The 24,858-nt window shown below is 46.4% G+C and overlaps 1 protein-coding gene across 5 annotated transcripts in view; it reads right to left on the bottom strand.

The window, feature by feature from the left end:
• BICDL1 (BICD family like cargo adaptor 1) overlaps positions 1–24,858 on the bottom strand; it is an 84,820-nt gene that overhangs the window by 28,524 nt on the left and 31,438 nt on the right. For 3 of the 5 annotated variants that reach the window (XR_007769439.1, XM_050923605.1, XM_050923607.1), the window contains exon 3: positions 1,822–1,956. Coding sequence is in view for 4 of the 5 variants with exons in the window: in XM_050923605.1 (XP_050779562.1) it covers positions 1,822–1,956 (135 nt within the window). In the remaining variant the exon portion in view is untranslated. The remainder of the gene's footprint in view (positions 1–1,821; positions 1,957–24,858) is intronic. The other 2 variants (XM_050923606.1, XM_050923608.1) reach the window with 1 other exon arrangement.

Here is a 24,858-nt window from a genome sequence, read left to right as displayed (position 1 = left end):
CAGATGGTCCCTGGACATAGATTAACTACACAATCAGCTGTCCTGGAGAAAGGAGGAATACTGTATTCGTCCAGGGGAGTCAAGTGTTTGGAAAGATGAAGGAATATTATGTCAATTTTGTATATCTGCATTTCTCTATTTATAGAACACCTCCTATACATATGAGGACATTATTCTTCTATGAGTAATGATTGCTGAGAAGTCTCTTCCCCTGCAAGCATGACTTCAATGTAAGGGAGAGAAGGGATGCAACAGACAGAAACACAGAACAAACAGACAGACTGCATTTTACATTAGTACTTGTTCTAAAACTCAGTAATGAACACCCTGTGAATAACTGTAAAACAAAACAAAACCCACAACTGTCCTGCAGGCCTTGGGCCAAGGCAAGGGGGTGAGGGGAAAAAATGGGCTGAAAGTGCAAGACAGGAAGGACCTTAACAGGTGGGGCATGCACTGTGATGGTAACAGACATGCATTCAAAACTCAATCAAAGCATCTGTACTTACTTCAAGGATTTGCTGCTCCACACCAAGGGGAAGAGGACAGGAAGGGAAAAGGAAAAAAAGGGGGAGAGGAAGGGAAGAGAAGCAGAAATTTAGGAAAAAACTCTACTAATCAGGTAAAAAGTAGTAGGAATGTACAATAGGGTTTTTTCCCACTCCTCCAGGTCCTTCATACTCAAATCTCCCATCCTCCCCAGATCACAGAAGGAAGAGGAAACAAATAACATACTGGCCAAGATATCCAGAGCTAAAATAAGTATAAAGGACGGCCTCATGTTTCCACACACATCTCAAATGCAGGAGAGGATTTCTGCTTTCTTCTCAGCCATTCAGAATAGCTCCCCCCTCAGAAGTGGAGTGTGTGTTTGGATGTGGCCCACTGGAACATACCCACATTTTGTCTCTAAAAGCTCCCCCTCGCTGTCTCCTCTGCTTTACATCTTCTTGACAGGATTATCTTTTAGACAGGGGCTAAAACAAATTGAAACAGGATGGGGCGCTCTCACTGCACCAGTCAGGAAGGAGAAGCTGTGGTTTCCAGATGACTGTATTTACCCCTGCCTTTAGAACATTATCCATACTCGGAGTTGAATAGCAGGGAATGTCTTCCATTGAGCTTTGAGAGCAGTGCTTCTTTCATGACAGTAGCTGTGCCTGTATGACAGTTACCACCTTAAAGAGGGTAAACTTAATGGCCTGTATGTGACTAACACACTTTTGTACATGCAGTGGTGTTGTAGCTGTGTCAGTCCCAGGATATTAGAGAGACAAGGTTGGTGAGGTAATATCTTCTATTGGACCCACTTCTGTTGGTGAGCGAGACATGCTTTTGAGCTTACACAGAACTCTTCTTCAGGTGACCTGAACATACCCACATTTTGGCTCCTCAGAGAGCCACCTCACTGTCTCCCCTGCTTTCCATTTTCCTGATAGCATTAAATGACCTGAAGAAGAGCTCTGTGTCAAAAGCATGTGTGTCTCACCCACAGAAGTTGGTCCAATAAAAGGTATTACTTCACCCACCCTGTCACACTTGGGTACAGTAACTCAGGCTATTCTCAAAACAGGGGACAACTCTGCTCCTTATATACAGGAGTCCTGTTGGTGTGAAGGAGAAGCATCAGTTAAGAGAGAAATACAGGTGGCCAACTAAATTAATTAGCTCCTTCTGCCCTCTAGCTAGCATCCCTTTTTCTTGCTGGCACAAACTATCACCATTAGGAATTTGGTTTTATTTACCCAGTTCAGAGGGGTTCATTACATAAGATTAAAATATCACCGAATACCTCGAGAGATGTATCAAACCTTCAACCACCATGATCAGGCCACTCACCTCAGCCTGGAGACTTTCGAGTCGTACTATATGTTGACTGGTTGATGAGTTCTTTTCCCGGAAGTCCTCTCGAAGGGTATGGACCTGCATTGAGAGTTGTCTCTCCACCTCTGACGCCTGCAAATAGGAGGCCACACACAATTACCTCGAAATGAGAAACAGGGGCAGGGACAAATCTGGAAACTTATCAGCTTCTCCCACCCAAGGTGGACTTTATGAATATGAAGGGAAACCCCTAAACTGATGTTATTTCCCAACAAAGTCTGGAATCACTAAAAATTCAGAAGAGGGAAGGCACACTGTGAGCTGGCTAACCCCCCCCCACAAAGCTGCTGAAGACGCTTGAGTTGCATAGGGTTATAAATCAGTGCAGAAGTCATCTCATCCAGCCTCTTAGAACCACTGCAATTTAGCAAGCATCTCAAGGACGGAGACAACCAAAGAACACAGCCCACAGCTTTCCTCCATTTCACTTTGCACTACTCCTACTGCATCCAGAGGCTTGTGCTGAGCCTAAGCATTAGTAGACCAAATTTCCTCATTTGCATCTATTTATATTTGGCACGAGGAGAGGAATAGCTTGACAGTGAGGGTAGCCAGAAGTTGACCTCTCTGGGTTAATCATGTCGTTTCATTATAAGATTTAAAGTTATCTCCGGCACCCCACTCTAAGCCCCGGGCCATCTCTCTATTGGTATGGTTCTAATAATCTTTGCCTTAGGTCTATGGCCTGATAAAGGGGGAGATGCTCCAGGTGCATCTCTGAATGGGGTTTGTTATGCTCTTCCCTTTGGTTTTTTCAGCAAAGATGGCTCCCAGGTTGGTATGATGAGGCTTGAGAATAGTTCCAGAACATTCGACTAGCCATTTCTCAGAGACTACTGCAGAGCTTTAGCTGTAGTAATAGCCACAGAACAGTCCTACTGCCACTCAGAAATTCAGAACGATTCCTGCACTTGCATAGCCTACTAAAATCACAGACAAGGAAATAGAGCAAAGCCACTCTTTCCAGGTTGGAAAAAAATGGTAGTTTAATTGGTTATCTCAGGATTTCCTGCCTCCCTGTATGTCAAACCTAATTCAAAGAAGCCACTCTCTGATCCCTATTAATAAGAACCATAGCACCCAAAGCTCACGCCTACATCTGTCAATAAAAAAGGCTCTGTTGTAGGCTACTAACTGATTTTTAGCTTCCATCCTATCCTGTGCCAATATATTGTGTTTCTCCACCCACCCTATCCCAGAACAATTTCCACCAGGACTCATGCATCCGAGGAAGTGGGTTTTAGCCCACGAAAGCTTATGCCCAAATAAATTTGTTAGTCTCTAAGGTGCCACAAGTACACCTCGTTCTTTTTGCTGATAGAGACTACACAACTACCACTCTGAAAACTGTCACCAGGACTTTGTGATTCTTTTAGCTTTGTGGTAAGCTTAGAAGTGGAAAAGAAAAGCATATCCAATTTGACTATCTGCTCAGTGGTAAATTATGTCCTCTACCACTATTCCTTTGAAAATATAAAAGGTAAGGCAGAGTAGGCTATTTATCTGCTGAGGCCTCAAGCTGGCTGATACGCTTAATTGGGCCGAATCATCAGTGCAACACAATCCAACACTTACACAACGAAAACACAGACTGATACATGCCACGTTGGGTTTTTTTTGGGGTTAATATGATTACTATATTAACACAGCTCACAAGATTGAAACATAGTTTTAAATCACCTGCTGAGAATTTTTTATTTTTTTACTAGTTTGTGATAAGGGAGAACACAAACCCACTGTTGTCATGGGGGCATGTCTACACTAGTAAAAACAGGTGTATTTGTACAATGTGATAGCTAACACAAAAAATCTTAATGTAGACATGGCAAGTTGTAGTTTTAGCTCAATTCATGTGGCTGAAGTCATCTCGCGGAGGTGAGTAAAATAACACCTTCCTTAGCCACATAAAGTGTGGGAAACATAGTCACCCACCAATAGCCTAGTGGAGATAAAAAGGAAGTGACCACGTCACGTTTCTTTATTTCTCTCCTCAACAGCATAGAGAGAAATAGTTCCAAGCTAGAGTCACCCTTAGCTCAATTTATTTTTACATTCCCAAATTTTCCAGCATTCACAGATCCAAGAAGGTCACTTCTCAGCTGGTCGCTGTGTATGGAGATCCATTTGTCACTGTTGAATTTTTGTGCCAGCTTGGTTCTGGAGGTTATTAATCCTGCTGCAAAATTCATTCCTCCAGATATGGATTGAAAAGGACTGAATTTTCCTCCTTCATTTAAATTATTTTATAGAAAAAATCTCAATAGAATCAAATGCTCTAAAGGTTACAGAGCAACACAAGTTTCAGTTAATAAATATTTAGGTTTTCTGATTCTACTTATTGTTTATTTTGATTTATAAAGTCCCAAAATTGCTCAGCTCATGTTCTGCCTAACATTTAACAGTATCTGATTTTAATATGTCCATTTACCTTTAGTGTTCTCAAAGATCTTGTCTTTGCTCTACCTTTTTCTTCAGAGGTGGATTAAGGTTTCCTGGGGCCCTGGGCCAGAGTAAGTGGGGGCCCTCCCCCCGCCCCTTCTGCCTGCAGCTTCACACCTGTTCCACCCCTTCCGCCTGCAGTCCTGCCCACATCCCCACCCCTTTCTGTCCCTTTGCTTGGGGCAGGGCCTATTCCACCCAGGGTCCCCCGCCCACTGCAGACCTTTTGCTCCTTTCTGCCCACCCTGCCACTGGGGCCCCAAGACCAGAGACGCTCTGTCCCCGTGCTGTGGCCCTGGGATGCGCAGTGGAGAGTGAGAGCTCCCCCCAGTCCCAGGGCTGCAGCAGGGGTCCAGGTGCTGGAGTTTTTCTCTAAAAATAAGTCCTATACAGAAAGCTAGCAAGACTGTAAGAAGCCAGCATCTCTACCTAATGTACTTTTATAAGGAAGACAATATAAATTTAATTAAGACTATTCAAGACAAATGTTAGTTTACTAAATCATATATAATAGGAGAGACAGCTCTTAACTAATGGCAAAATGAAAAAAATTAGGAAACTGATTGAGTTACTCATTTACTAATTTGCCAATAGCTGAGCTCAAGAGCTCTCCTTTCCCCTGTCACTGCTCCTGGATCATTAACATTTACAGTGCAGCACTTTCATGCATTGCCTCCATGACTTTAAGGTACCTGCAATATCTACAATTTTTAAAGGGGACGGTGGAGGAACCATGAATGTGGGTCTTGAAAGGTAAGTAGAAAAGGAAATTATTAAATATTTTGTTTTAAAATATATTTCCCAATAATAATACAGTTTTTATATATATCCAGTTATTGATTTGGGAGCTTAGATTTTTACCAATGCTTTCAATTCATGTCAAGTTTTATTCAGGTCCACTCTGAACAGTGACTCTAAGAGCAATATCAGGGAGTTCCTTGTTTATAGCCTCTCAATAACTCTTGTGCTCATTTTATAAGTGAAATGAAGCCTTTCCTAACTGCCAGCCACTGCAACTCAAACTGTTAACAATTGTGTTGACTAGTCAGCAGTTATGACTTTGAACACACAAAGAGGTATCTTTCCAAGCTTTCTCTGTAGCACCTGCCATTGTAGTTTCTAAGTGCTATGTAGCTAATTTAGAGTATGAAGTGTTTCTTATCATGGCCTTGCACAGATTCTGTCCTTTGTCTCTCCAAGGGTATGTCTACACTACCTGCCGGATCGGCGGGCAGCGATCGATCCAGCAGGGATCAATTTATCGCATCTAGTCTAGACGCAATGAATTGACCCCCGAGCACTCTCCCGTCAACTCCAGTACTCCAGCTCGGCGAGAGGTGCAGGTGGAGTCGATGGGAGAGCGTCAGCCGTTGACTTACTGCAGTGAAGACACCGTGGCAAGTAGATTTAAGTACATCGACTTCAGCTATGTTATTCACGTAGCTGAAGTTGCATTACATAGATTGATTTCCCGCTCCCCCCATCAGTGTAGACCAGGGCCAAGATTACAGAATTCAGGGGCCAGATCAGCTCTTCCTTCCCCACCCTCCCATAGTAAGAAAGTGCCATTTCTACTTAGAGAAGAAGGTGGATGAGGTAATATATTTTATTGGGCCAACATCTGTTGGTGAGAGAGACAAGCTTTTGAGCTTACACAGAGCTCATAATTATCTCTCGGACCAACAGAAGTTGAAAAGATACTACCTCACCTACCTTGGCTCTCTAATATCTTGGGGCCAACATGGCTACATCACCATTTCTACATAGTCACTTTTCAGCGCAAAACCACCCTGGGTAAAAGGTTAATCTCTCTTACACAATTCAATGTAAATTATACAGTATCTTGTGCCAGATATTGTGGCAGTCTGTTAAAAAAGTACACTGGAAAAATCAGAACTTCTGTCTGTATCACATGATGGAAGCAAAACAATTCCTAACACTGTTTGAAAACTCTTCTATGGTAAAGGCTTTAAGAAGGGATTTTTTCACATAGTTGAAGGGCTGTTAGCATTGCATAGCAGGTTTAATATCCTAGGATATTTTTAGAACACTGGCATTTTCAGTGTATGTTTGTCTTTCAATCCACAGTTGGGTTGTTGGACTGTTGCAGGTATATTTCATACAGGAGCAATGGGTGAATATGCCCCATCTGCTTAGCTAATGTGTGGAAGTATTTCATTTCCCGAAAGAGGTTTCTTTCTACTCAGTATCAACTCCCTTAATGTCTGCAAGCAACACCTGCAAATATGGAACATCACTCACTCACCTACAGCTGCTCTTTCATCACCTGCAATTTTGAGTTGAGCTGACAGGTTCAGGACTCCTCTAGCCTGGCAGGGAATCTTAAATCTTGAAGTTCTGTCTTCTGGCCTATGAGGTATGATCAGAAGCCAAGTACTTAACCTAGACAGACCTAAGGGAAGTCCAATTGACGGAAGTTCCAGGAAGAATAGTTGTGGATCCTGTGCTTAGAGACAGAGGCACTTGGTAAGTGGTGTGTTTAGTCCATCTGTTGTTTGTTTTGTTTTCCAAGAGAGTCATGTGACTGGGCTGTGGGCTCTGAATAAGCCAGGTTTGTTTGTTTATGTCTTCATGAGAACCATGTGGCTGTGACCCTGGGGTCTTTGATCAGCTCCAGTGTTTGAAGTATGAGTGAGTAATTCCTCCCTGTTTTATTTAGGGGGTGGGTTTAAACAGTGAGGTTTAGTATACAAGTCAGTTGCCTGGCAAACAGGAGCAGAAAATGGGAGTTTCAGCAGGAGTTTAGACAGGGAATACGCTAGGCTTTCATTCTATATGAAGTTCTATGCTCAGTAACGAGATGGAACAGTGGTGACCTGCAACAGATATGCCACGTTTTCTTTCCTGCCTGAAACCAGAATGAATGTCCTCTGTATGAAGTGTGAAATTATGACTGGGCTGGAAGAAAAAGAACAGACACTGGATCATCAAAGAGGGTGATGAGATTTTGGATAATCTGATTTTTGGAAATAAAACCACACCAGAGTGTGTGAAAACCAGAAAGGAGGCTGGGCAGTTTGTAACCATCAGAGACAAGAGGACCAGGCAGCATCCTATATGTCTGGAGGCAGATGAGGATGGACAGGCTGTGACTATGAGAAACGAGGACCAGGAGGACTTCCTAATAGTGAGAAGTATTTAATCATTTTGTTCTTAGCATGGAAATTGCAGAAAATATCTCTGAAGATCCAGTTGGTTGAGTGGAATGCAGAGATGTCTGGGACACACCTGTGGATGGCTACTCAGTCTAACTCACAAGACAATCAAGCGAGCCTGCAAAGAGATCTCCAACTACCAAAGGGGATTCTATACTAAGGAGATTGAAAGAAACTTCTGTAACGGACAGGTGGACATCAGGTGGTGTGCTCTGTTCCTGGAGGCAAGATGTGAGATCTCATAGAAAATTTGACAGGCTTCTGAAGTCAGCGGGCAATGATGCACTGGTAGTGATTCATATCCGCACTAATGACATTGTTTCATGGGATACTTCACAGATCTCAGGGGACTTCAGGAACTCTATAGGGTGCTAAAGGAGAAGAATGTCCTTGTGATCTTTTTGGAGATCCTTCCTGTCCAATGAACAAAGGAAGATAGAAGGTGGAAGATTCTGGAAATGAACCACTGGCTAGGTAAGTAGTGTTAGGATTGAGAGTTTTCATTTTGAGGAATGTAGATCCAGCTTCTATGAGCAGAGGGGGCTGTACAGTTTGGATGGCCTCCACCTCAGTAGAATGGGAACCAATCTTCTAGGGAACAGACTGGCTAGACTAGTCATGAGGGCTTTAATCTAACAACAAAAATGGAAAGGGGAAAATTGGAAACAAATGAGCATTCATTTAGCACAAAATCAAGATGCTGAAAACAAAATTAATCAGGCATCAAGGGTCATGAAGAGAAGAAATTCTTTAATTGCTTATATGTCAATGCTGGGAGCCCAAGTAATAAACAAGAGGAATAAGCATTTCTCATTTATGAGAATAAACTTGACCTAGTTGGTATTACTGAAACCTGGTGGGAAAATTCATGATTGGAATGTTAAAATGTACAGTTATAGGGAAGGGACGAATGGGCAAAAGATAGGGGAGTGGCATTCTCTATAAAAATGGCGTTAATGGTTTTTGAGTCATGGACAACTCGAAAGCAAATCATTTTGAATGTGTATGGATCAATATTCTAACAGATGCATAAGATAAAGCACTAGTTGGTGTCGGTTACAGGTCACCAAATCTCTCGAGAGAATATGACAACCGGCTTTTAAAGCACCTGGATACAATGTGTGTGTGGGGGATACAGAGGAATTGATCACAGAACTAATAATTAGTAGATGCTTATGTACAAGTGATCATGACTTGATTACATTTGTTATGTGCAAACAGAATAAAGTCCAAAACAGTAATATAGTTCAATGTGATGATTTAAAGGGGCCAATTTCACAAAGCTGAAAACAATTATTTGCCAAATCAGGTGGAAGAAGGAATTTAAACTGAAAATTGAGAATGATAATTAGGATCTGTTTAAGAACATTTTATTAGATGCCCAAAAAGATACAATCAAGAAAGATTATATTGATTAAAAATCCAACCTAGCTTAGAGGGAAGTGAAAGCAGCTATAAAAAAATGGAAAAAAGAGAAGTTGATAGCAATGAATATAAACTGGATGCTATGAAATGTAGAAAATTGATAGGGGAAGCAGAAGGACACAAGGTGAACTCTACGGCCAACGTAGACAAGGACAATAAGACGGAGTTAAGTATATTACCAAGAAAAGGAATCCTAATAATGTTGTTGGTCCATTACTAGATAGAAGTGGTAGGACTGTCAACAATAATGCAGAAAAGGTAGAAGAGATCAATGAATACTTCTGTTCTATATTTGGGAAAAGGTTGGATAAAGTAGTGCTATCTATCCAGTGATGATAAAACACTTTCCATTCCAACAATAATTCAGGAGGATGTTGAACAGCAGCTACTAAAAGTTAGACATTTTAAAATCAGTAGATCTGGATAACTTGCATCCAAGAGTTTTGAAAGAGCTGGTTGAGGAGCTCTCTGGACCATTAATATAGATTTTCAATATGTCTTGAAACACTGGAAAAGTTACAGGGTACTTGAAGGAAGCTAATATTGGGACAATATTTAAAAAGAATAAATGGAGATGACCTGAGTAATTATAGACCTGTCAGCCTGACATAGATCCTGAGCAAAATAATGGAATGGCTGATACAGGACTCTATAAATAAAGAATTAAAGGAGAATAATACAATTAATGTCTAATGAGTTTATGGAAAATAGATCTTGTCAAACTCGATACCTTTTTTGATAAGATTACAAGTTTGGTTGATAAAGGTAATAGTGTTGATGTAATATTCTTAGACTTCTGTAAGGTAGTTGTGTGCCAGATGACATTTTGATTAAAGAGCTAGAGAAATAAAAAAATCAAGGTGGCACACATTAAATGGATTAAAAGCTAGCTGGCTGGCTGGAAGGAGGTTACTAGTGGAGTTCCTCAGGGATCAGTTTTGGGGCCAATCTTATTTAAACTTTTTATTACTGACCTTGGCACAAAAAGTGGGAATGTGCTAATAAAGTTTGCGGATGACGCAAAGCTGGGAGGTATTGTTAACACAGAGAAGGACCGGGATATCATACAGGAAGATCTGGATGACCTTGTAAACTGGGGTAATAGTAATAGAATGAAATTTAATACTGAAAAGTGAAAGGTCATGCATTTAGGGATTAATAACAAGAATTTTAGTTATAAACTGGGGACACATCAGTTGGAAGTAACAGAGGAGGAGAAGGACCTCAGAGTATTGGTTGATCACAGGATGACTATGAGCCGCCAATGTGATATGGCTGTTAAAAAAGCTAATGCAGTTTCAGGATGCATCAGGCGAGGTATTTCCAGCAAAGATAAGGAGGTGTTAGTACTGTTGTACAAGGCACTGGTGAGATCTCATCTGGAATACTGTGTGCAGTTCTGGTCTCCCATGTTTAAGAAGGATGAATTCAGACTGGAACAGGTTCAGAGACGGGCTGCTAGGATGATCCGAGGAATGGAAAACCTGTCTTATGAAAGGAGACTCAAAGAGCTTGGCTTGTTTAGCCTAACCAAAAGAAGGTTGAGGGGGGATATGATGGCTCTTTATAAATATATCAGAGGGATTAATATTAGGGAGGGAGAGGAATTATTTAAGCTTAGTACCAATGTAGACTCAAGAACAAATGGATATAAACTGGACACAAGGAAGTTTAGACTTGATATTAGACGAAGGTTTCTAACCATTAGAGGAGTGAAGTTCTGGAACAGCCTTCCAAAGGGAGTAGTGGGGGCAAAAGACATATCTGGCTTTAAGACTAAGTTTGATAAGTTTATGGAGGGGATGGTATGATGGGATAGCCTAATTCTGGCAATTAATGAAAGATCAATTGCCAAATTATCAGCAGGTAAGTATGCCCATTGGTTGGGGATGGGATGTTAGATGGGATGGAATCTGAGTTACTACAGAGAATTCTTTCCTGGATGCTGGATGGTGAGTCTTGCCCACATGCTCAGGGTTTAACTGATGGCCATATTTGGGGTCGGGAAGGAATTTTCCTCCAGGGCAGATTGGCAGAGGCCCTGGAGGTTTTTCACCTTCCTCTGCAGCATGGGGCACGGGTCACTTGCTGGAGAATTCTCTGCAGCTTGAGGTCTTCAAACCACAATTTGAGGACTTCAACAACTCAGACATAGGTTAGGGATTTGTTATAGAAGTGGATGGGTGAGATTGTATGGCCTGCACTGTGCAGGAGGTCAGACTAGATGATCATAATGGTCCCTTCTGACCTTAACGTCTGTGAGTCTATGAGTCTCAATGATAGGTCTCAAAATGTAATAATCATCTGTTTGGAATGTTCCCAGTGGGGTCCCACCAGGGTTAGTTCTTGGCCATAGTATTCATTCATATAGGTTTAAAAACAACAAATGCAACTACAACAAAATACAACACATCAGTACTTGCTAGTGTGCTCTTGTGTATGACCTTTTTGATAGTAATGATGGATTTTTCCTGTGCCTCTAAACACTACAACATTGGAGAATGGATGGGTTAGGAAATCAGTAATAAGAGGGAGGCTAGGGGAATTAAAGTGTTTTGATCTTCCCAGGCCTTTCACCTTTTCTTTGGACACTACAAAGCATTCAGGCTTTTCTTTGTAAAGGTGAGAGACATGCAAGGACTAGTTTGCAAGACTAATCTCTACATTTTTAAACTGAACTCTCAGAAACCAGATGCAAAGCAGCAGCCTTCATCTTGTGCATTGAACATTGCTATTCGGATAATTTCCTGGGTAGGCCTAAATTTATTACCATAGGTTAACTTGTCTTCCAGGATTGCGAATTTTACAGCAGGCACACAAGTGAAGTATAAACTGACACAAGAAGATTTGGTAAAACTACAGGTAATAACCAACTATTGTCTCCGTATGGAATGTTTTCTGATTAGTTAAATGAAAACTTCTTAACAAATGACTGTATGCACATCACAGGGGGTGGCTGAAGTAGAGTGACCAGGTGTCCAGTTTTTGACCAGAACACCTGGTCAAAAAGGGACCCTGGCAGCTCCGGTCAGCACCACTGACCAGGCAGTTAAAAGTCCGGTTGGTGGTGCTGCCCAGCTAAGGCAGGCTAGTCCCTACCTGTTCTGACACTGTCCTGTGCCCTGGAAGCGGCCAGCAGGTCCAGCTCCTAGGCAGGGGGCCACGGGGCCCCACACGCTGCCCCCACCCTGAGCACTTGTTCTGCACTGCTGGACAATGGGAGCTGGGTAGGAGGGTGGTGCCTGTGGAGGAGAGCAGTGTGCAGAACCGCCTGTGTACCTCCGCCTAGGAGCCGGACCTGCTAGCTGCTTCTGGGGCATGGTGTGGTCTGTGGTGACCGAGAGCCACTGCAGGTAAGCCTGCGCCCCAATCCCCTGCCCCAGCCCTGAGGCCCCCCCATCCCAGAGTCCTCTCCTTCACCTCTAACCTTCCTTCCCGTTCCCACTGCAAAGCCCTCACCCCCCACAAGCCGACCCCCTGCCCCAGCCCAGATTCCCCTCCCACACCTTGAACCTCTCATCCCCAGCCCCACCCCAGAGCCAGCACTGCCAGCCCAGAGCCCTCACCCCTTCCCACACCCCAACCCCCTGCCTCAACACGCAGCACTCTCCTGGACTCCAAATCTCTCAGCCCCACCCACCAGCCTGGAGCCCCCTCCTGCACCCTGAACCCCTCATCCTTGGCCCCACCCCAAAGCCCACACCCCATCCCAGAGCCCATACCTCCTCCTGCACCCCAGCCCTGAGCCCGCTCAAACCCAGAGTCTCTTCCTGCACCCCAGAGCCTGCACCCCCAGCCCAAAGCCCTCAGCCCCCCCAGCACCCCACCCCCCTGCCTCAGTCTGCAGCCCCCTCCCACATTCCAAATCCCTCGGCCCTGCCCCCCCAGCCTGGAGCCCCCTCCTGCCCCCCAAACCCCTCATCCCCAGACCCACCCCAGAGTCCTCACTCTCCCCCACACCCCAACTCCCTGCCCCAGCCTTGAGCCCCCTCCCATATCCTGAACCCCTAATTTCTGGCCCCACCATGGAGCCCGCACCCCCAGTTAGAGCCCTCACCCCCTCCCACACTGCAACCCCCTGCCTCAGCCCAGTGAAAGTGAGTGAGGGTGGGGGAGAGCGAGCCCCTGAGGGAGGGCGAATGTAGTGTAGGGAAAGGGGTGGGGCTTCGGGGAAAGGGCTGGGCTAGGGTGTTTGGTTTTGTGCTAGCAGAAGGTTGACAACCCTAGTCTGAAGCCCAGCCTCCCTGTTGTACTTTGCTTTAAACGGAAAAGGAAATAAGTCACGCATTCGGCTTAGCTTAAGAGGAAAAAAAAGATGGTTACTCACCTTTGTAACTGTTGTTCTTCGAGATGTGTTGTTCATATCCATTCCAATTAGGTGTGTGCGTGCCGTGTGCATGTTCATCAGAAGATTTTTACCCTAGCAACACTTGGTGTGTCACCTGGGTCGCCCCCTGGAGTGGCGCCGCCATGGCGCCGGATATATACTCCTGCTAAACCAACGGCCCCTCAGTTCCTTCTTGCCGGCTAATCCGACGGAGGGGAAGGAGGGCGGGTTTGGAATGGATATGAGCAACACATCTTGAAGAACAACAGTTACAAAGTTGAGTAACCGTCTTTTCTTCTTCGAGTGTTTGCTCATATCGATTTCAATTAGGTGATTCCCAAGCCTTACCTAGGCGGTGGGGTCGGAGTGAGATGTTGCAGAATGCAGAACTGCTGAGCCAAATGCTGCATCATCTCTGGACTGTTGAACCAATGCGTAATGTGAGGCAAAGGTGTGAATCGATGGCCAGGTAGCTGCCCGACATATTTCCTGGATGGGAACACGGGCCAGGAAGGCGGCAGATGAAGCTTGAGCCCGAGTAGAATGGGCGGTGAGGTGGCTAGCCAAATCATAGCATGTATGGATGCAGGACGTTACCTAAGATGAAATTCATTGGGATGAGACCGGTAGGCCTTTCATCCGGTCTGCCACAGCTACAAAGAGCTGAGGCGACTTTTGGAAGGGTTTTGTTCTCTCGATATAAAAGGCGAGAGCCCTGCGAACGTCTAGGGTGTGCAGCTGTTGTTCCCGACATGATGGGTGCGGCTTTGGGAAAAAGACTGGAAGGAAGATGTCTTGATTGACATGAAACACGGACACCACCTTAGGGAGGAAGGAGTGGTGTGGTCGCAGCTGTACCTTGTCCTTATGGAACACCATATACGGGGGGTCCGCTGTCAGGGCCCGAAGCTCAGATACTCGTCTTGCCGAAGTAATGGCGACGAGAAAGGCTGTTTTCCAGGAAAGGTACAGCAGCGAGCAGGTGGCCAGTGGTTCGAAAGGAGCACTCATAAGCTTGGCTAGCACCAGGTTGAGGTCCCAGGTAGGGGTCTGGCGTCTACCTTGTGGGCACAAACACTCCAATCCCTTGAGGAACCTTGAAACTATGGGGTGAGAAAAGACTGATCGGCCATTTTCCCCTGGGTGGAAGGTGGAGATGGCTGCCAGATGCACCTTTATGGAAGAGACAGCTAGGCCTTGTTCTTTCAGGGACCAGAGGTAGTCCAGGACAGTAGGAACTGACACCTGCGTGGGGACTGAGTTACGCTGAGTGCACCAGCAGGAGAAACACTTCCACTTGGCCAGATATGTCATCCTAGTGGAAGGCTTCCTACTGCCCAAGAGCACCTTTTGGACTGAGGCAGAGCAACGCAACTCAGACTGGCTCAACCACCCAGCAACCATGCTGTGAGGTGAAGAGATTTCAAGTCAGGATAGTGAAGTCTGCTGAAGTCCTGTGTTATGAGATCCGGCCAGAGTGGCAGGGGGATCGGGTCTCCCACTGAGAGGCTGAACAACATGGTGTACCAGTGCTGCATTGGCCACACTGGAGCAATCAGGATCAGGTGGGCGCTGTCCCTGCATAGCTTGAGTAGGACTCTGTGGACCAGAGGGAACGGTGGAAAGGCGTAGAGTAGGTGCTTCTTCCACGGGATGAGGAAAACATCTGATAGGGAGCCCGGAGAGCGTCCCTGGAAGAAGCAGAACACCTGGCATTTCCTGTTCTCTCGGGAGGCAAAGAAGTTTTATGTGGTGTGACAGACCCAGGCCAGTAGGGTACAGGAGTCTGGTAGAGAGCAAATATACTGGTCACTGGATGAGTAGTTTTCTGATCCCTGAGTGACCAGAGCAGGGGCTGCACTAGAGTAATCAGGAACCTGCTAGAACCAATTAAGGCAGACAGGCTGATTAGAACACCTGTAGCCAATCAAGACAGGCTAATCAAGGCACCTGGGTTTAAAAAGGAGCTCACTCCAGTCAGGTGAGGGGGAGCCAGAGGAGAGGAAGTGTGTGTGAGGAGCTGGGAGCAAAAGGTGCAAGGAGCTGAGAGTGAGAGGGTGTGCTGCTGGAGGACTAAGGAGTACAAGCGTTATCAGACACCAGGAGAAAGGTCCTGTGGTGAGGATAAAGAAGGTGTTTGGAGGAGGCCATGGGGAAGTAGCCCAGGGAGTTGTAGCTGTCATGCGGCTGTTACAGGAGGCACTATAGACAGCTGCAATCCACAGGGCCCTGGGCTGGAACCCAGAGTAGAGGGCGGGCCTGGGTTCCCCCCAAACCTCCCAACTCCTGATCAGACACAGGAGAAGTTGACTGAGACTGTGGGGAAGATCACTGAGGTGAGCAAATCTGCCAATAAGCTCAGGACCCACCAAGGTAGAGGAGGAACTTTGTCACAGTGGGGAAACCCCCACTTCCAGAAAATAGAATGGATGACATCCGGACGAATCGACCACTCGTGAGACAGGAAGGATCTGCTGAGGTGATCTGCCAGAGTGTTTGGACTCCTGGGAGAAAGGATGCTACCAAATCTATCGAGTGGGCTATGCAAAAGTCCCAGAGGTGAAAGGCTTCTTGACAAAGGAAGGAGGAACGTGCTCCACCCTGCTTGTTTATGTAAAACATGGCCTTTGTGTTGTCCGTGAACACTGATACACAAAGGCCTTGGAGATGTTCTCAAAACACCTGGCATGCTAGACGAACTGCCCTCAGCTTCCGCACATTGATGTGTAAGGCTAACTCTTGAATTGACCAGAGGCCGTGAGGGCTTAGTTCCTCAAGGTGAGCACCCCAACCCAGAGACGATGCGTCCGTGGTTAGGGCCATCAAGGGTTGTGGTGGGTGGAATGGCATCCCTGCACAGACTAGAGTGGGGTTTAGCCACCAGGTCAGGGAGCCCAGAACCTTCTGGGAAATAGTGAGCACCAGGCTGTTCCTGAGTGGCCGGTATACTGAAGCAAGCCAAGTTTGAAAGGGACGGAGATGTAGCCTGGCGTGTTTGATCATGAAGGTGCAGGAGGCCATGTGACCTACTAGACTGAGGCAGTTGTGCACCGACGTTGTCAGGAAGGTTTGAAGTCCTCCAATAATTGTAGCCATTGCTTGAAAATGCGACTGTGGGAGGCAGGCTCTGGCCAGATTGGAGTCCAGAACCGCTCCGATGAAGTCTATTCTCTGCGAGGGTGTCAGAGTAGACTTCTCTGTGTTGATCAGCAGGCCTAGGCTCCTGAAGAGGTCTTGGATGATGCACAGGTGATGTGACACTTGTAACTAGGAGGTTCCTTGAATGAGCCAATTGTCAAGATACGGGTAGACGTGTACCTGTTGACGCCAGAGGGAGGTGGCGACTACAGCTATGCATTTCATGAACACTCGCGGGGCCGTAGAAAGGCCAAACGGAAGTACGGTGAACTGAAAGTGTTGATGGTTGACCACAAAACGGAGGTACTGTCTGTGTGGTGGGTAAATTGCGATGTAGAAATATGCATCCTTCATATAGAGGGCGGCATACCGGTCTCCCAGATCCAGGGATGGGATAATGGTCCCCAGGGTTACCATGCGGAACTTCAACTTTATCATGAATTTGTTGAGTTCTCGCAGGTCTAGGATCGGTCGTAGACCTCCCTTTGCCTTGGGGATTAGGAAGTAGCGGGAATAAACCCCCTTGCCCCTCATGTCTTTTGGCATCTCCTCTATGGCTCCCATGGCTAGGAGCAACTGGACCTCTTGTAAGAGGAATTGCTCGTGAGAGGGGTCCCTGAAGAGGGACGGGGAGGGAGGGTGGGAAGGTGGAGTTGAAACAAACTGGAGGTGGTATCCCAATTCCACCGTGCACAGGACCCAATGATCAGAAGTGAGCTGGGCCCAGGCAGGAAGGAAATGGGAGAGGCGGTTGACAAATGGAGGAAATGGATCCGGGAAAGTAACTGGTGGGCCGTCCTCGGGTGTCCCATCAAGTTCTGCTTGGACCCCGCTGGTGGTTTAGGGGGGGCCTGATTTTGACCCCCTTGGGGGCCAGACTGCCTCCGATGATTCCCTCTACCACGCCTTCTGCTAAAGTCCTGATGCGGCCTAAGTGGGGCGTAAGGGCGGTGTGGCTGGGACCAGAAGGTCCTGCATTGGGTCACTGGCGTGTGCATTCCCAGCGAGCGCATTATGACGCGATTGTCCTTCAGACTTTGCAATCTGGGGTCAGTCATGTCTGAGAAAAGGCCCTGGCCTTCGAAGGGCAAGTCCTAAATAGTTTGTTGTAATTCAGGAGGAAGACCTGAGACCTGGAGCCAAGAGAGATGCCTCATCGTCACTTCTGACGCCAGAGTTCTGGCTGCAGAGTCCGCTGCATCCAGAGAGGCTTGGAGGGAGGTTCTTGCCACCTTTTTACCCTCCTCAAGTAGGGCCGTAAATTCTTGCCAGGACTCCTGGGGAAGAAGCTCCATAAACTTTCCCAAGGACATCCACGTGTTAAAGTTATACTTGCTTAGGAGGGCTTGTTGGTTTGCCACCCTAAGTTGAAGGCCCCTGGCCAAGTATATTTTGCAGCCTAAGCGGGCCATGCACCTAGCCTCCTTCGACTTAGGAGCAGGGGCTTGCTGGCCACGACGCTCCCTTTCATTCACCGATTGCACTATTAGAGAGCAAGGAGGTGGGTGAGTGTAGAGAGATTCATACCCCTTTGGGGGACCATGTATTTTCTCTCTACTCCCCTGGCTGTGGGGGCAATCGAGGCTGGAGATTGCCAAATGGTGTCCGCATTTGCCTGTATGGTGCAGATAAACGGGAGAGCCACTCTAGTAGGTGCGTGAGCCGAAAGGATGTTCACTACAGGGTCCTCTATTTCAGGGACCTCCTCCACCTGTAAGTTCATATTTTGAGCCACATGTCTCAAGAGGTCCTGATGAGCCCTTAGATCAATTGGCGGAGGGCCTGAGGAGGATGTTCCCTCCACCGCCTCGTCTGGCGAGGAGGAAGAGGAGAGGCCAGGAACAAGAGGGTCCTGTGGGACCTCCTGTTCTTGAAGAGGAGCATTTGTGTCAGGTGGGACCTGGGTATCTGCAGATGGTATCGGAGCATCATCCGTGCCCATGGTAGGGGGCGGCTTACTGTCACCTCTGGCACCCGGTGTTCTGACGGGGCTGATCGTGGAACCACTGAAGGAGCACTTTGTGCTTGGTGGTATGCCTACGATGTCCAGAAGGACCAGCGATGGGGTCCGTGCTCGTGGCTCTGGCTCTTGGGAAATATATGGCTGGGGACATCCAAGTCACGCTCCTGTGGACAGGAAGCACTACCAGCCTGTGATGACACTGATGTGTGTCTCGCCGGCCACGGCGGTGCTGACAGACCCTGAGAGGGAGCCCCGATTCTGGTTGTTCTTTCCCGGGGCGGTACTGGAGAGTGGTACCAGGAGCTATAATGGTACCACGAGCGAGACTGGGACCTGCGACCGTAGCGGTGCTGGGAGGTCGACCAGGATCTTGAGTCCCTTTGCCTGGAACAGCTGTGAGATGCGCAGTGCTGGGAGTTGGATCGGTACCGTGAGTATCTGGCAGGCGAACGGGAGGCTGAGCGGTGCCGCAAGTGCGACTGGTACCGCGATGGAGAGCGGTGCCGGGACTGCAAGCGGTGTCGGGACCAGGATCGGCGGCGTGACCAAGATGTTGGCGGGACTGAGATCTTGAACAATGCCTCTCGGCGGCTCCCACGGAGGACGGCCTCAGCAAGGCAGGCTTGCCAATAGATTGGATGACCTAAACTGGCGGTGCCAGGGGTTGAGGCAGCGCGGTCTCCGTCATCGCGATCAACTCCCATGCCGTGGAGAAGGTCTCCAGCGTGGATGGGAGAGCGAGCTCAACCATGGTGTGAGCCAGGGAGCTTTCGGGCACAGGACTCAATGGCCCTTGCGGGACTGGAATCGACGGTGCTGCACTCTGCGGTGCCGCGGCAGATGATGGTGCCGGGCGATCCATTGTCGACGGGCGCTCCTTCTGTGGTGCGGGTGGTGCCGAAGCCGCTGGAGCGCTGTGTTGCTTCCTGGGCCGCGGGGACAGGAAGTGGTGCCGAGCAGATGTTGGTGCCAGTGAGGGTCGGTGCCGTGGCCCCTTCGCGGTACTGGAGAGATCCGGAGCCGAAAGAGCGCTCCTCACAGATGCAGGCTGTTGAGCGCTCGGTACCGACGTTGTAGGGCTAAGTGCCGCCTCCATGAGAAGTTGTTTCAGTTGAAAGTCACGCTCTTTCTTCGTCCTCGGTTTAAATGACTTACAGATGTGGCACTTTTCAGGAAGGTGGGATTCCCCTAGGCACTTGAGGCAGGAGTCGTGGGGATCCCCTATTGGCATCGGCTTCTGGAACACCGAGCATGGTTTGAACCTCCGGCACCGGGCTGGAGGAAAGGGGCTAATCCCCGATCCCCCCTTCAACTATATACACTAACTATATGTATACACCAACTAACACTAACTACAACTGTAAAAACTCGAACTATAAACACAATTAACAGTAGAGAACTACGAGTAAGCTAGGGAAGTGGAGATCAGCAAAGCCGCGCTTCACAGTTCCAACGACCGTCACGGGTGGTAAGAAGGAACTGAGGGACCGTTGGGTCGCCAGGGTTATATATCCAGCGCCATGGCAGCGCCACTCCAGGGGGCGACCCAGCCGACCCGCCGAGCGTTGCTAGGGTAAAAATCTTCCGAAGAAAGCGCACGCACACCTAATTGGAATCGATATGAGCAAGCCCTCGAAGAAGAACTGTGCATTAAAGAGGGCCCAACTCCTTCTCCTATTAAAATCAATACCCCCATTTTGGACCTACAATAGGTTGACATTAAAAGTCCAGATAGAGGACAAAAATATGATAAGAAACAAAGCATTATAGTGCTTGGAGGACATCCAAAACTAATTAGTGCACAGTATTGCACGTTTTGCTCTTGTTCTGCATGCATATGTTCCACTCATGGAAGAAATGCAGAAAACGGGATACAGTTCTGGGTGTGAATCACAGAGCTGAATTTTGCTCTCAGATTCTAGGTGCTCCCAATCTACTAAAATGAAAATCAAACACAGGGCTCAATGGCAGCAAACTTATTCCTGGTTATTAGAAAGGAATAAGACTCTACTCCTGTTATACTTTAACTATATTAAAGATTATTTTAATTGTCTTTACAGCATTGTCAGTCTTCATATGTGACCTTGCGCAAGTCATTTAATTTCTCCATGCCTCATAACTCTGTCTGTAAAATGGGAACGGATACCACCAACCTCACAGGAGGGTTGAGAGGCTGAATTCATTAAAGGTCAGATCTAGTTTCACTGGTCAATGGGAGCTGATTTCAATGGGACCAGCATTTGGCACTAATTGTTTGTAAAGAGCTTTGGGATCCTAAGCTAGAAAGTGTATTATATCTTACTGTAAGGATGTCAAAGATAGATCCCAAATGTCCTCAGTTTTATCATCTGGCCTTGACTTTAAATGAAATACCTGAATGATACAAGCCAAGTCAGTAGAGGTCAAGGTCATTGTTAAGAGATCAGTGTGCAGTGTTTTATACTGTGGAAAAGTGAGCCTTTGTCTAACAAGGAAGGCAAATCTGTACCTTTCCAAGGAATGAGAAATCTGGGAAAGGAGACTATCATAAACCTAATATTTCAAACTCCAGGATAAGTGGAATTTTAACATTTAAAGCTTCTACAAATAACTGCTGTTTCCCCAAATAGGGGCATGCTTGGAGTTCTTAATATGTACTGTGGCAAAAATCAGCCTGTATGTGGCCTCTCTAGTGTAAAATCCAAAAGTCAAACACATTCCTTATAGCAGAACCACAAATAAATCTTGAGCATCGACCAAAAGATACTCTAATGGAAATACACAACATTTGAACTCCTTTTTAGGGTACCTCTACACTGCAATAAAAAAACCGCATGGCAGTGAGTCTCAGAGCCCAGGCCAATCAACTCAGGCTAGTGGGGCTTAGGCTGCAGGGCTAAAAACAGTAGCGTACATATCTGGGCTGGAGCCTGGGCTCTGAGACCCTCCTGCAAGGTATCAGAGCCCGGGGCTCCAGCCCAAGCCTGAATATCTACACTGCTATTTTCAGCCCCGTAGCCTGAGTCCTGTGGGCCCAAAAGCTGTGCTGTGGGTCTTTTATTGCTGTGTTGACGTACCCAAGTGACTAGCTGGGCACACAGGATCTTCCAAATATCTTCAAGAGTGGTTATTTTTAAATGAGCAATAGATATCCGTGTGGGCACAAACATGAAATACTTCTTCAGAAAGAGGGAGGCTCCAAGCTCCTAGCTGCCAGTTGGAACCAAGGGGAATCCAGCCTCTATTCTCAAAGTCAGTACTGAAGGAAGTATCTCAGGCTGAAGTCTAGCTGAGAGACTGGCCATCCAGGTTCAAAAATATGACTTCTATCCCCTCTCTTAAAATGTGCCTATGCCTAAAAGTGGGTCACAATGAGAGGCCCAAAATGCAGGACCGCTGGAAGCTTAAAATTATTTGACATCCATTTCTTTAACATAAATAATGAAGGGGAGAACACACCAGAGTCATTTGAGGGCACATTTAATGTGTGACAATCAAGGCAGAGTTGTGAAGGATAGGAAATGAATTCTAACATTTTCATGCATAAAGTGGAGAGATGCAATTTCTGCGTTTAAGGTAAATTCTATTCTAGATCTTAACATGCATTAATCAGAAAACAAAAGGAAATCCATTAGATGGCCCAAGCTTTCAAAAGCATTTTTACACCGTGTTTAAATTTGTGCCTGCAAATAGACTGTTGACCTCTATCTATCTGAACTGTAGGTGTTAATATGTCAGTGCTTGCAAACTGAATAGGTGGATGTCAAAAGTATATTATTTTCACCTGCAAATAGATGTGTGCCAAGAAGTGCAAACACAAATTCAGAGGCTGTTATAGAAAACTTGGCCCATAACCTTTAAGAAACTGACTGGTAAGTAAAATCTGAAAAAAACTCCTCACCTCACCCCCAACTGAAGAGAGAACAGTCTCTAAAACAGAAAAGGGAAGGAAGAAAATAACTTTTTCCTAGTTTGCGGAATAAATCAATGTATCTAAACAAAGGATCAGGAAGGAATTTTTTCCCCAAGCCAAACTCTTGGTTTTATTTTTCCCTCCTCTGCAGTATGCGGTACAGGTCACATACCAGGATTATCTGGGTATAATCAATTCCCTGCCTTTCCAGAGGCCTCAGGCATTGGTGCATGTCAGTCCCTCCAGTTCTTTGCCTGTGGCACATAATAGTTTAGTCTCCTACGGCTGTCATACTTTGGTCTAATTTTGTTTTTTGGATTTAGTGTGCAGGTGCTGGGTGGTGTTGGTGGCTTGTGCTATATAGGAGGTCATACCTGATGATCTGATGGTCCCTTCTGGCTTTAAACTCTACATATGACTCTCTGAGACAGATTTAAATCAGATCTAAGAGTTACTAAGCCAACCAACCATTCATTAGGCTCAGTTTCTGTGCTGTCATTCATATCATAGTTCAGTTCTAGAATAAAATGTTCAGTTGACACTCATGCTGATTTTGGTAGCTTCTCAAGTGTTTTTTTCTCAAATCTTGAAGCCCCAGAGCTGATGAAATTTTCCTTCGACTTGAGCACAGACTGTTGCTGGATAGTGAACAAAGCCTCCACCCCAATCACTGTAAAAGTTCACTTTAGCGGCAGGAGTTTCATTGTAACTCACACAATAACACAGATTTTTGGCTGCATACATAAGAAGCCGTGGTCATAAACTTAAAATTAATACTTGGGCACAGGGAATCCAACTCAGGACTATGAACTCAATAAATATACAAACTCCTCTTTGGGCTAATGGGGAATCTCTGCCCACTGACAGTCACATGAGGACAGAACGTTTTTGTAGGCCAGTTACTAAAAGGTGAAAATCCTAAAAACAGCTCTGATTCCATCATGCGAAGAGTGCAGTAGTACACACACCAGTACAGTACAATTGTAGGTTCATATTAAAAATGACAACACCCCCCCGAAACTGTCTCTCCTTTGAAGGAAAGCATCATCATGCTTTCTAACTATGTTGGTGGACAAGTCTTTGCCTACTAGCAATACTCCCTGATCAGTCAGTGTCCTTTTTATTCTCCCAACTACCCAGAATATTGCTGATCATAGAACTGGGCTGTTAGCCATCCAGACGAAAAACTTTTAGATGTCTATGAGGTCTGTCTCCTCCTAGGGGCGACTCTAGGAATTTTGCCGCCCTAAGCATGGCAGGCAGGCTGCCTTCCGCGGTGTGCCTGCGGACGGTCCGCTGGTTCCATGGCTTCGGCGGACCCTCCGCAGGCGTGCCGCCGAGGGCAGCCTGCCTGCCACCCTGGCGGTGCCATCAGAGCGCCCCCAGCGGCTTGTCACCCCAAGCACGCGCTTGGCGTGCTGGGGCCTGGAGCCGCCCCTGTCTCCTCCATGCAGGTAACCTAGCATCCGAATACTTTTCCTTCTATATTTTCATCAGCCTCCAGACACAATCCTAAATTGTTGTTCTCCTTCATGACAGCAAAAAATGGTCTGTCTGTTTTAGATTGGAAGCTCCTTGAGGCAGGGTCTATGCTGTTGGTTAGCTGGTTTTTTAAATGCTTAACTCTAAAGGTGAGTGCATTATGGAGATCCTGGAGGCTGCATCATCATGTCTTTTCCTTTATCCTCCCCACCCAACTTCCTTTCTATGTCGTCTCCCCCTGTGCTTGACTTAACTTAGCATTGAACACTGCAAACATTTTACACTAATGCATAATTTTACACAGGTGCATAGTCCCATTGATGTAAGTGTTTACAAGATCTGGCTCTTAGACTGTAAGCTCTTCAGGGCAGGGACATGGCCTTTGCTTTTTGAAGTGCCATGCATCTCTATAGTGTCATTTAAGTAATAAACAAAGAAATAATAGCAGCAATAAACTCTAACTGGGGCTAAAGCTGCTGCATTTGACTGCATTAGGTTACTCTGTAATGAAGACTCCCTTAATAGCTACTTATACAACTTAGGGTACACACCTACACAGCAAAAAAGACTGGCAGCAGCAAGTCTCAGAGCCTGGGTGAACTGACTTGGGCTTGTGCAGCAGGGCTAAAAATAGCAGTGCAGACATTTGGGTTTGGGTTTGGGTTTGGGGCTGGAGACCTGGCTCTGAAACTCAGTGAAGAGGGACGGTCTCAGAGCCTGGGCTCCAGCCAAGTCTGAATGTCAACACTGATATTTTTCGCCCTGCAGCACGAGCCCTGCAAACCCTAGTCAGTTGACATGGGGTCCGAGATTCACTGCGGTGGATTTTTGTGTGTGTGTGTGCTATACAGACATACCCTTTGAGTCTAATGGGCCAGATTCTCCAAAGTGCTCAGCACCCAGGACTGGGGCTGCTGAGTGATGAGCACTTTTGAAAATCTGGTTGCTTATTTAAGTGCCAATGTGAGAGGAGTTGGGTGAAGAACTGTTCTGAAAATCTGGCCTTAGTGTTGCTATGACTGGTTTCAGCATCAATTTTCTTAAGAAGCAATTGCATAAATTCTTCAGAAGATGTGGGAGGCTGGAGGCAAGAGCGTGGAACCTTTTTTGGAAGCTTGTCCTCCCACAGTGG

This window comes from Gopherus flavomarginatus, chromosome 15 (genome assembly GCF_025201925.1).
Source record: "Gopherus flavomarginatus isolate rGopFla2 chromosome 15, rGopFla2.mat.asm, whole genome shotgun sequence".
Classification (NCBI taxonomy): domain Eukaryota; kingdom Metazoa; phylum Chordata; order Testudines; family Testudinidae; genus Gopherus; species Gopherus flavomarginatus.
Note: the sequence above shows the minus strand (reverse complement) of the source record. Positions and strands in the feature narration are given on the sequence as shown.